The sequence below is a fragment of the Mya arenaria genome, chromosome 8 (assembly GCF_026914265.1).
Source record: "Mya arenaria isolate MELC-2E11 chromosome 8, ASM2691426v1".
Taxonomy (NCBI): domain Eukaryota; kingdom Metazoa; phylum Mollusca; class Bivalvia; order Myida; family Myidae; genus Mya; species Mya arenaria.
The window spans coordinates 36763190-36777098 of NC_069129.1; the positions used below are offsets into that span (position 1 = coordinate 36763190).

General features: G+C 35.0%; 1 protein-coding gene across 1 annotated transcript in view; it reads left to right on the plus strand.

Annotated features, from left to right (window-relative positions):
• Positions 1-8642, plus strand: part of LOC128243288 (plasmanylethanolamine desaturase-like) — a 45470-nt gene extending 36828 nt beyond the window's left edge. Inside the window, exon 5 of the mRNA XM_052960964.1 lies at positions 1116-8642. Coding sequence (XP_052816924.1) covers positions 1116-1373 — 258 coding nt within the window. The 3' untranslated portion in view covers positions 1374-8642. The remainder of the gene's footprint in view (positions 1-1115) is intronic.
• The last annotated feature ends 5267 nt before the right edge of the window (positions 8643-13909 follow it).

The following is a 13909-nucleotide window of genomic DNA, read 5'->3' on the forward strand; positions in this document are numbered from 1 at the left end:
GAATTTCACGACCCACACAGTGTTGCATTGTTCTACAAAATTCCGTCAAGTTGAAATTTTGGCCAAGGTTTGCATCTTTAAAATACGGAACAAGCAAATCTAAAATATTTCACACTTGTAGAAGCAGAAAATAGCATGGTCATTTATAGACTGATTTTTTTTTTCTTTTCTGTCTAAAAAGTTATTTAGAAATTAACGTTATTTTCTTGTTTGTTCACATCAGTTTTGATCCGTGGTGACCCATTTGAGAACCCCGGTGACCCATTTGAGAACCCCGGTGACCCATTTGAGAACCCCGGTGACCCATTTGAGAACCCCGGTGACCCATTTGAGAACCCCGGTGACCCATTTGAGAACCCCGGTGACCCATTTGAGAACCCCGGTGACCCATTTGAGAACCCCGGTGAAGTCACGTCATTCCTTTACCTGATATTGCAATTGAGTATCAGAAATCAAGAATGACAATTTAAGATGAAATTTTGATTGTAAGAAAAAGAAATCATTCAGTCTAAGAATTTCAACATGTCTAATCGCAATCTCCTTCTGCCTCCTATCTGAGTCTGGCGATCTCATGCGTGCAGGTTACGTCAGCCGGCGTGAAGGTTTATCTTGCGATATTGTTGCTGTAATAAAATTGAATATAGAGGTATTTTTTCCTTCTTGGTTTGTGTAAAAGGCAGCCTAACTGGAGGTTGCTGTCCTTGTACATAAAAAGTACTCAAAAAATAATGAAATGCAATAAAGTAATATATTGAAGACTCATTCATTCAGATAGGAGAACCCACCACATAAGTCAGTCCTGACAAGCCCTTGTCAATTACTGCCGGAAACCCTGCTTTGGTATTGTTGTTATTGTAATGGCCATTGACTTTGCATCAAAACTTTAATTTTGAACATTTTTTGAAAATCGTTAACAGTTATTGACTATTCACAGGCAACTTATTATATCTCTTTCAAATCACAAAAATGGACTTAAATGTGTAGGTATGGCTGAAACATTTTTAGTAGATTAATGGTGTGTCTACTTCAAGATAAACACTGTGATGAAATATGATTTATATCTCAGTTTTATTTTAGTTTTGCAAAATATTTAAGTGTATAAGTTCTACTTCCAGTTTCACAAATGGTCTCACACATATTTTGGCCTTCCGAAGTGGATTACAACATTACAAGACTACCATGTGATATTGCCACGGAAGCACCACAGGATTCATCATGTGGCGCCACACGACACCTACTTCTGTATCACAACAGGCTGGCTCAATTATCCGTTAGAAGTGATTGGTTTCTGGACAAAGTTTGAGGCTGTTATTGAAGTTGTCACCGGACACAAACCTAGGGTGGATGATCTTAAATGGGCAAAAAAGCAGTGATTAAATATTCTTATGTTTTATATTCCTTGTAAAGTATCGTAATTCACATTTTTGGTGTTTTGTGTTAATCTGATTAAATTCTTAATTTGTAGTTTTGTAAGAAATTTAATTTGTAAGAAATTTAATTTTCTTACAGTTGCTGTAAGCGATCAATATTTTTTAAATACTTGTTCTAGCTTCTGGTATTTTGAATTTCAGCCAACTGATTAAAAAGGCAACTGATATATACTAGCTGAGTGACTATTAGTAGCTGACTGACTATTAGTCAGCTGATTAAATGTGACAAAAGTTAATTGAAAAATGAATTCAGAGTCTGGGTTTAAGCCTATTAGTTTGATAAAAAGTCTCAATATTTTCATGCCGCCGAAGGTGGGGATATTAAAATCGCACAGTCTTGTGTCTGTCCTTCCGTCTAGTTTTCCGTGTCCGCGCTGTAAAATTGTCATGTAGGGAGGGATTTTAGAATAACTTAGCACATGTGTTCAGTACATAAAGACAACATGTGTGCAAGACCCACATCCCTACCTCAAAGGTCAAGGTCACACTAACAGGTTTATCATTATAGAATGCTGCTGATATGCATAATATGTTATAGTTGGTCGTGTCTGGGCTGTAACTTTGTCATACACATAGGGATTTTAAAATCACTTTGCACATGTGTTTGGTACATTGCAAAACCAACAAGACTAGTTCAAAGTTCAAGGTCAAATTTGAAGTTGAATCATTATGGAATGCTGCATATATGCACATAGAGTATCCACATAGGGGCAGTAACTTATCATGCACTAAAGGATTGTAAAATTAATTGGCACATGTTTGGAACTTAAAGGCGATGTGTCGTTTGCAAAGACAATCGACCTACCTAAAAGTTTGTCACACTAAGAGTTTAATCATTATGGAATGCTTCATATATGCACACAGGTGGAGTAAAGTTGGTTTTGTCCGGGCTGTAACTTTGTCATGCACAGAGATATTTTAAGATAACTTTGCACATGTGTTCGGTACAAGACGAAATGTGGGGTGCAAGACCGACGTCCCTACCTCTTACTGCTTCATTCCTCCACACTTGAAGTCAACCATTATGGGGGCCGGCATATGCTTATATATATGAATTGATAGCTCTTTCTGAATGTAGGCATATTCATAATTGCATAATCCATTGAACTCGATGGCATTTCGGGGCGCATTCGTCACTTACTGTGACAGCTCTATTTCTACTGGTTGAGAAGCAGTTTCCGACAGTTTTTATACGTTTTTATTAAATTATTTATACATGTTTAAATACCTACTAAAATTGTTCACAATTTAGATAACTACAGCTCAAGCTGCTATTGTCGATATATTTTTCACATGTGTGACGTCACATAGTGTATCTAATAGGGGCGCAAAGAGGGTACTTACATTGTTCTGATTAGCTTGTGATGATAAGCAGTTTCCAACAAATCGAATGCGGGGCATATTTAAGGTGCCTATTGTGTGTTTTTATTATCCGTTTATTTAATAATCTAAATATAAGACTGTAATAAGAGAAATATTATTTAATTTTTCAGCATTTACGAAAAATTTAAACCTTAAGATTTACGACAGTCAATTCATACTCGAAATCAGGCAGACACTGAATATCAATGATATTTTGATTCATTTCTGATGGAAACTTGTGTTTGTATACAATTAAGTGAATGTGGGTGCGAAACAAGCATGACACCAGTGTTCACAAATATGTACACAATGATCATCGTTTGTATAAGTCAATTTAGGAAAACCTTGTAGCTATTCATAGATATATGCAAATTAGGTTCACACGCATGTGCAATACGCTGCGCGTGCAAATCCCCCACGTGCAAGTTTGTGTACAAAATGAAAAATAAACATTAAACATTAAATAATAATAAAAGTACTTACGTGTCTCGGTAAGAATTTCAACTTTGGATTGCCTAGTTACCATATAGTTGAATTACAGTACCTTCTTTATGAAGATCTAAAGAAAGTACGCGAAAAAGCGATTTGTTGGAAACTGCTTTCCGTCGGAAACTGCTTCTCAACCAGTAGTGATAATTGGAAAACAACAGGCATTTATTTCATGACAATATAATTAATGTTACATAATGTAAGATAAGTGTTTAACTGTTAAGTTGAGCTTAATAATGCTTTTAAATGTTTAAGTCTGTTCTGTTATGTTTCTTTTTCACTATCTATATAACTAATGTCCATTTCCATTTTATTAATACATAATGATAATGTATGTTTTTGAAATCACTTAACTTTTGATGTTTTTACTATGTCCAATTTTTACAGTGATTTTGATTAAATCCAGTTCTATATTTTTATGAAAAGTTATGTTGTTTCTATTTTTTAACCTTTAAGTTCATGCTATTAAGTTGTCTAAACTGACTTTATATGCTTAAAGAATTAAATATCAAAACATTAAGACATCATTACGAGTGAAGGAAAAATCCTCCCAGACAAATGCCCAAAGTTTTGGTCATCAATGCCGCAATGTTTAATGTTAATTAACAATTGGTGTTGGGGAGCATACATCAGTTCCACTGATCACCTTGTAAAATATTTACACATCATTTTACCCCGATCGAACAGAGTTTGAAGGGGGTATTTTGGAGTCACCCAGTTGGTGGGTCCATTGCAATTTCCCTTGTCCAAAGGATAACTTGAAAACTACTGGATGGAATTAAATAAAACTTCATACAATGATAGAACATAATAAGAGGAAGTGCAGTGTACATGAACCATAACTCTATTGCAGCTTATTACAGAGTTAATGCCCTTTGTTACTTTCTCTTGCCCAGAGCATTACTTGAAAGCTACTGGATCTAATTTCATTAAACCTCATACCATGGTGAAGCACAATAAGAAGTGCAATTCACCGGAACCATAACTCTATTTAAGCCATTTACAGAGTTATTGCCCTTTGATACTTTTTCTTGTCCGGAGCATAACTTCAAAACCATTTGATGGAATTTAATAAACTTCATACAATGATAGAACACAATGTATTGAGAGGAACTGCAGAATGTAAGAACCATAACTCTGTTTTAGCTTAGATTTTTCCCCGTTGTTACTTTTTCTTTTCCAGAGCATGAAAACTACTGGTTGGAATTTAATTAAACTTCATACAATGGTTAAGTACAGTAAGAGGAAGTGCAGTGTACAATAATCACAACTCTTTTTCAACTTACTACAGAGTTACTTCCCTTTGTTACTTTTTCTTGCCAGCAGCGTTACTTTCAAATTACTTAATGGATTTTAATTAAACAACACACTTTGGTTAAGCATGATAAGTGGAAATGCAGTGTACAATAACCTATGAGTTATGGCCTCTTTTCAAAGAGATAGATTGCCATTCCTGTGTCCAGGCGGCAGTCAGGGGTATTTGTCACTCCTGTTGGGTACACACTTTCAATTTAATTATAATGGAATGCTGCATCATGGACCTATAGGTCCGTGGCTGCATGTATGCATATAAAGTATCTGTGTCCAGGCTTTAACTTTGTCCTACACGGGGGGATTTAAAATAAATTGGCACATGTGTTCCATACATAAATGTGATATATTGCATGCAAGACCAAGTCCCTACTTCAAAGTTCCAGGTCAAACTTACAGTTTAATCATTTTGGAATGCTGCATATATTCACTTAAGAGTAGAGTGTCTGGGAAGTAACTTTTTCATGCATGATGCAGTTTTGCATAAATTTGGTAAATACTTGTATCAAATGTAGTGATTGATATATATATATCAATCATTACATTCTTACCCCCAATAAAAGTGTCCTAGTAACCATCAGACCAATGCAACCAGCTGCTTTTTCCGCTATGCTGAACACTATAGCCTATATGTTGTAATCGGTCCAATCACGTGTATTAGTAGGTCGCAGAAGACACAAATACACAAACTATGTGTTCAATCATGTGATTGCAGCTATCGTGATTAAGTGTTAAAATCGGTCCATATTTTCACATGGCAATTACGCTATGTTGTCGTCGATCAATTCATGATATATCCGTTTGTTGATTACCAAACTGTTAAATTTAAATTGTAATAAAGAAGCATTGCTGGTTAAAAACGGTTTAAAAAAGATAAATGTAATTGCCATTGTTAATGGCGAAAGCATTAAAACTCTGAATAGATTAACCTAGTCATAAAGGATATCAACAGCGACATGCTTGATTAACTACAGAGTCTAAGAGCTGAGTGCGCCGCTTACGTCATTTTAATTCGCAGTAATGAAAAAATCGTCGTCGATATCAAACTTATAGCTTGAAGCCCCGATTATAAATCTAGATATATATGATTATTCAAGATTATCAGTTATTCATTAAGCAAATAAATCATAATACTGTTTCACTTTTTGTCGTCTGACCGCTTCCCGCCGTGTATATATATATATATATATAAAATTTATATCTGTTTTGTATGCTTTACATGTATGAGTAAAAAAAAATTGTGCTGTAATTTTTGTATCTATATATGCTGGCTTTCATGTACATGCAGTTATATTTTTTGTCTTGAATGATTGCTATTATGATAAAGCAAATATATCTAAAAATATGCAATATTTTAAGCATAGTGGAAGAAAGTAACTGCTTGAGTAGAAATTTGTCATAAGTCATTAAAATGGTCTTAAGGCATGTGGTGAATAGATATTGTTCACCTAAATCAGTTCATACAACAATCCAACTATGAATAATATGCCCTTCAAAATATCAATGAATTTTTTTACTATAAATTGGGATTTGTAGTTTTTGAATCATTGAATGATTGTGACTTTAATACTGCCCATATCTGTCTATAGTGAATTTCTAATCAAGTGAAACATCTATGTTCTGTTGATCAACATCCCACATGAAAAGAGTCAACAGTTACTGCAGCCATCAGCGATTTGGAATATACTTTTGATGTATATCACCAGGACTAAATTACTGAAGAGGCGGGTGCATACTCCTTCAAAGCATCCATACATGTGCAGTTTGCATTGGTTTCACATCAACCAACCAATTAAATCCTAGCTTTAAACTAAGTGCAAGACTGTGACATTCAAAAATCTATGAAGTGCCAAAACTTGTATTTTGAAGCCACTTTTGAGGTAGTACAAATTAACCTTCTCTTCGTTGCAAAATGATTTTGTGATTGTGCTTTATATACCAATGACGAGTACATTTTACTAAATTTATTCGCCAACAAGAGTGAATCTTTTTTTAAAGTTTCAACTTTTGAATTGTTTATACAAGCACAGTTACTTTACTCCGCTAGGATATTGTATATTATGTATAAAAGAAAGTGTTATTGTTTGACGTTCCAAAGTTTATATTGTTATCTACTAGCTTTGCAATGTAGTAATTGCCTTTTCTTGAGATTTTAATTTTGTACCGTCTTGTTGATATTGATGCATGTATGCTCCATGAATTGCGTTTTTTTTTTTACAGTATTTGCAACAGCATGGTTCTAGGTGTTGCTGTCAAGAGGCGCTGTCATAGTGCATTTCAGTATTTCAAGGGCTCAGCGCGTGATGGATGCAACTCCTTCTATTTTCATATGAAGTTAGGTCTGCCTTTTGGTAGGCCATAGATTTAAGTATTTGATTCATAAAAAGTTTAAAAATCGTACTACTTGTAAAGGCCTCTGGCTCATTCATTATTGAGTATCCTACAATATCTTTAAAATACAATGTATAAACAAAATCTAAGATCTTGTGCAATACCTGTACCCATGTTTTTTGCTAATATGCAAGTAAAAGTGTACTGGTAATGGAATTTAGATGAACTGAAATACAAAATACCTTTAATGTGGTCACTGTTTTAATGTTTGTGAGCACTTGACGAACTAATGGTATCACACCATCCATATACCATGACTTGTGATTTTCCTTCGTCGCTTGTCTATTTTTATACTGAAGATCTTCATAACCATAATATTCATCATGTTGTTTGTACCCATAAATGTAAAATGTAAATGTATAGTCAGTGTTCGGTCAAAAAGGCACATTACCAGAACGGTTAAACAGACCAAGTCTGAAAATGTTGACATTTGTCATTTCATTGCATTTACTGCAATGAAATTTAAAGATACATATTTCAATCATTGTTCAAGTTTTAGTTTTCGAAGCAATTACTAAATTTTAATCATAATGAATTGAGTACTAACAATAGTAAGAATGATACATTTAATGGGTGGGGCCGTTTGGGTAATGGTGCTTGTTAATACAGACAGGCTAGTCATAGAAATTAGCCTTTATTACCACCATTTGAAAACATGTAGTCACTATGTCTTGTACCTTGGGTATTTGTTTTATGCTACACTTCAAAGCTACGCTTAAGGAATTATGTAGTTAAATGTGGAGAAGTGTGAGACTCACATACCAATTTATTCATATTTTGTTGCATTTTTATCCAGGAAAATCGATTGAGTTTGTTGTATTTTAGTCATGTATGTTTTGGTGTATTAATTGTTATGTTATGGTTATATAATAATCAACTCTCTGTAAATCCACTTGACCTGTGATCAATATGTTTACAAATGATCAATTCCTCTAAATTGAATTAATAGTGCTGTTTGCTTTACCAAACTAACCCTATCTCGATCTTTCGAAATGTATTTTAAAGTCCCAAAATCATTTTTATTTTACTGTTGTCTAATTAACTATCTATGAAATTATGTCAAAAATATTATTTATTTTATCACTTTCAGTGTAAACTATTCATAAATTCATTAATTAATTAGCCTAATTGATTATGTTTCGTATTAGTGCTAACTTTGGGGCCATGTTATCAAATAGCGTACAACCTTCAATTAAATGTGGAGTAATTAACTATTCAGAAATATTGCTTTGAAAAGGCCAAAGAACCAGTCTTTAGAATATCATCCTTGCCAATTCCTGTCTGAAAGCACCGGCCCCTACATATTTGCATTTGACAAAACCTCGGCCTCAGCGAGAAGCGTTTAAAAATAGAGAAAATGGCACCAACAAGATAAAAACCACTCATTGACAAAAACCTGGATGAGAATCAGCAAAAAGTCTTCTCTGACCTTAGTTAAAATGAACAAAGTTGGTTATGTATATCTCTGTACATCATTGTGTTGTCCACAAATGAACATTTTTTTATTTCCCTTATAGGATTTTTACATTATACCTACATAGAAAATATATCTATATATTGCCTTGGTATGGTACTTATGTTTATGTGTGCAACAAAATGATTTCAGTGCTCTTAAAACTTTGAATAAAATCAATGCTGTAATAAAACTGTAGTGACATATATATTGTTGATTTTGATGCAACCCTACAGGAATGCATATAGTTGCCCCTTTGTCTGTCCATCCTTTCGTGTGTCTGTCATACCCTTGTCCAGGGAATAATTTCTAAACTACTGATGGGATTGAAATAAAACTTGGTATATAGATAGATAGCAATGAGAGAAAGTGCAGTGCACAATAACCATACTCCTGTGGTGCATATGATGACCGTCTAGCAAATTATGCCCCTTGACCAAAAGCTGGCCCCGCCCCTTTTGACTTACTTTTTATCCCTCGCCTTGAAAAGGCGAGGGGATATACTGGTAGTAATGGTAGGCGCGATTCCGTGCATGTGTGTGTGCGTGCGTGCGTCCGTCCCACATTCATTTCTTTGCATCTCTTACATTTCTCATGCGATAACTACCGAACTTTCACAGATTGATGATCATAAAGTGAAGCAGCGCATATTGTCGGGCTTTTAGGATTCGACCATTTTTGAAAGAGTTAAAGCCCTTTGTTTATTTTACATTTAAAATTGGTTTCTTCGCAACTCCTCTTACGTTTTTCATGCGATTTCTACCAAACTATCACAGATTGATGATCATAAAGTGAAGCAGCGCATATTGTCGGGCTTTTAGGATTCGACCATTTTTGAAAGCGTCATAGCCCTTTGTTTATTTTACATTTAAAATTAGTTTCTTCGCAACTCCTGTTACGTTTTTCATGCGATTTCTACCAAACTATCACAGATTGATGATCATAAAGTGAAGCAGCGCATATTGTCAGGCTTTCCTGATTTGACCATTTTTGAAAGAGTTATTGCCCTTTGCTTATCTTACATTTAAAATTGGTTTCTTTGCAACTCCTCTTACGGTTTTCATGCGATTTCTACCAAACTTTCACAGATTGATGACTATATAGTGATGCAGCGCATATTGTCGGGCTTTCGCGATTCGGCCATTTTGAAAGAGTTATTGCCCTTTTTTTACATTTGAAATTGGTTTCTTCACAACTCCTTACATTTTTCATGCAATTTCTACCATACTTTCACAGATTGATGACTATATAGTGACACAGCGCATATTGTCGGGCTTTCACGATTCGACCATTTTTGAAAGAGTAATTGCCCTTCCTTTATTTTACATTTAAAATTGGTTTCTTCGCAACTCCTTTCATTTATGACTATATAGTGACACAGCGCATATTGTCAGGCTTTTGCAATTTGACCTTTTTTGAAAGAGTTATTGCTCTTTCTTAATTTTACGCATTTCTTATGTTCCTGAGAAACTACCCTTATCATTGATTGGCTTTCGTTACAAAAATGTCCCCATGAGGCGGGGGATATAGCTGCCTGTGACCGCTCTTGTTCATTTTTAAAGCTACAGCAATGAAATTTTGACAATGTGTACAGTTTTGCAACCAGGATCAATGTTGTCTTCGGATGTCATCGACTTTGACCTTTTGACCAACTTTTTTATTTTTAAAGCTACAGAAATGAAATTTTGACCATTTTTTATCCTCAGATTACCTTTACTTGGCACATATTAAAATTAAAATAGTTCATGCAACTTATCTGCTTACAACACTGTCCTCAGATGTTGAACGTGCAGCGTTTTCAGCTAACCCAAACACAAAAAGTGAACTATATCTTTGTTGCCTCATACATTATTCATACGTACATGCTCTGGATTGAAAATGACCACAAGAGCCATGCCAGTAGAGCATAGGCCCTCTTGGGCATCTTGTTTCATAATGTGTGCTTGTCCGGGCCATATCTTGGAAAATACTATAGGGAGTGGGAAAAAAACTTGTCTATAGAAAAATGGGGCTATTTATACTTTGCGGAACGGAACGAAACGGAACGGAACAAACATTGAGGCACCACACGGGGCACAGCATTTTTTTTACTAATATGTAAATATATTAAATAATAATAATGATATATTGAAACTGCCTAGCGAACAGTCGATCAAGGGCTTTTTCGAACTGAACCATCTGAAAACCCACTTCTAAATGGATATTAAAATCTTCGGGACTGCAAACAGTTGTTCCGTTTCGTTCCGCAAAGTATAAATATCCCATAGAATAATGATATTTAGCGGAACGGAACGGAACAAGATTTATTTTTTCTTGTCAATGGAATTTTTCATCCTGATATATTACAGGTACACGAATTTATTACATGCAACCTAGCTGTTTTAAAAAACTATGTTCTTGACTTAGTCAATATAGGAAATCCTATCGCCATAAAATTTATATATTTAAATGTTTTGCACTTGTTGCAGTAATTCAATATTTATTATTCATTTAAACTGACGAATGAAAAAAAAAATGAGTAGACAATCTAAATATTTTTTGGCGATATCAGGACCTCTTTAATATGTATCGAATGGCCGTCATATCCAGTACACTCATTTTGTATTATATAAAATTCTAAAAAATATTAATAATCATCGTAAACAAATTAAATTTGAAAACATGCTTGCCATATATAAATTGATATTAATAATTAATATTAATAAAGTTGAAATATCACTATTACAGTCGGCATTGTGTACAAACCATGTCTTCAACTTTATAAATTGTGATTCCGTTTCGTTCCGCAAAGTATAAATATCCCCTAAGATAATGATATTTAGCGGAACGGAACGGAACAAGATTTGTAGCTGCCAACTTCCCTACATGAATCAGAGGTGGAGGACAAATGATGTCAGACTAAATGTCTTATCAAATCGGCACGGAGAACATTGCCCGCCCAAGGATCGAACTTAGACACCGACGCTCCTACTTATTGATCTAAGCGGGCGGGTTGGTAACTTCTATAATTATCGTAAACAAATTCAATTTAAAAACATATAATTTGAATGTGCATGCAGTAATAAAGCTGAAATACATGTATCACTATTACAGTCAGCATTGTGTACAAACCATGTCTTCAACTCTATAAATTGTGATTCCGTTTCGTTCCGCAAAGTATAAATATCCCCTAGGATAATGATATTTAGCGGAACGGAACGGAACAAGATTTGTAGCTGCCAACTTCCCTACATGAATCAGAGGTGGAGGACAAATGATGTCAGACTAAATGTCTTATCGAATCGGCACGGAGAACATTGCCCGCCCAAGGATCGAACTTAGACACCGACGCTCCTACTTATTGATCTAAGCGGGCGGGTTGGAAACTTCTATAATTATCGTAAACAAATTCAATTTAAAAACATATAATTTGAATGTGCATGCACTAATAAAGCTGAAATACATGTATCACTATTACAGTCAGCATTGTGTACAAACCATGTCTTCAACTCTATAAATTGTGATTCCGTTTCGTTCCGCAAAGTATAAATATCCCCTAGGATAATGATATTTAGCGGAACGGAACGGAACACGATTTGTAGCTGCCAACTTCCCTACATGAATCAGAGGTGGAGGACAAATGATGTCAGACTAAATGTCTTATCAAATCGGCACGGAGAACATTGCCCGCCCAAGGATCGAACTTAGACACCGACGCTCCTACTTATTGATTTAAGCGGGCGGGTTGGAAACTTCTATAATTATCGTAAACAAATTCAATTTAAAAAACATATAATTTGAATGTGCATGCAGTAATAAAGCTGAAATACATGTATCACTATTACAGTCAGCATTGTGTACAAACCATGTCTTCAACTCTATAAATTGTGATTCCGTTTCGTTCCGCAAAGTATAAATATCCCCTAGGATAATGATATTTAGCGGAACGGAACGGAACAAGATTTGTAGCTGCCAACTTCCCTACATGAATCAGAGGTGGAGGACAAATGATGTCAGACTAAATGTCTTATCAAATCGGCACGGAGAACATTGCCCGCCCAAGGATCGAACTTAGACACCGACGCTCCTACTTATTGATCTAAGCGGGCGGGTTGGAAACTTCTATAATTATCGTAAACAAATTCAATTTAAAAACATATAATTTGAATGTGCATGCAGTAATAAAGCTGAAATACATGTATCACTATTACAGTCAGCATTGTGTACAAACCATGTCTTCAACTCTATAAATTGTGATTCCGTTTCGTTCCGCAAAGTATAAATATCCCCTAGGATAATGATATTTAGCGGAACGGAACGGAACAAGATTTGTTATTCAATATCCATTTCCTCCTTTATAATGCTTGTATAAACTTCACATATAAATAATCATTCATGATGCATAAACAAAATCGCAGGCTACATATCCTGCTAATGAAGACTCGTCACTTTTAGAAATCACAACATATAAATCAAATACAGAAATGTGGAACTTATATAACACCGTTTTCAACAGTATTTCAGTCATGTAACGATGGGCAGTTAACCTAAACGGTGTTCCTGGATTCTTTACCCGTACTTACCTGTTCTCCGCAAGTAACTGCCAACTTCCCGGATCGAACTTGCGACTCTGCGACCCGAAGACCGACGCTCTTACCTACAGACCTAAGTGTGCGTGTTGGAAACTATATCATTATCGTAAACAAATTAAATTTAAAAACATGTTTGCCATATAATTTGAATGTGCATGCACTAATAAAACTGAAATATCACTATTACAGTCAGCATTATGTACAATCCTTGTCTTCAACTCTATAAATTGTGAGTCCGTTTCGTTCCGCAAAGTATAAATATCCCCTAGGATAATGATATTTAGCGGAATGGAACGGAACAAGATTTCCCCTAGGATAATGATATTTAGCTTACGGAACCGAACAAGATTTGTGACTGCCAACTTCCCCACAAGAATCAGAGGTGGAGTACAAATGATGTCAGACTAAATGACTTGTCATCTTCATGGAGAACATTGCCCACCCAAGGATCGAACTCGCGACACTGATGCTCCTACCTACTGATCTAAGCGGGCGGGTTAGAAAGTTATATAATTATCGTAAACAAATTAAATTTGAAAACACATTTGCAATATATAATTTGAATATGCATGCACTAATAAAAGTTGAAATATCACTATTACAGTCGGCATTGTGTACAAACCATGGCTTCAACTCTATAAATTGTGATTCCGTTTCGTTCCGCAGAGTATAAATATCCCCTAGGATAATGATATTTAGCGGAACGGAACGGAACAAGATTTGTTATTTATGACTCATTTCCTCCTTTATAATGCTTGTATAAACTTCACTTATATATAATCAGTTATCCTGCTATCATGCGCTGCTAATGAAGACTCTTCACTTTGTTGACGAGTCTTCATTAGCAGGATATGTAGCCTGCGATTTTGTTTATGCATCATGAATGATTATTTATATGTGAA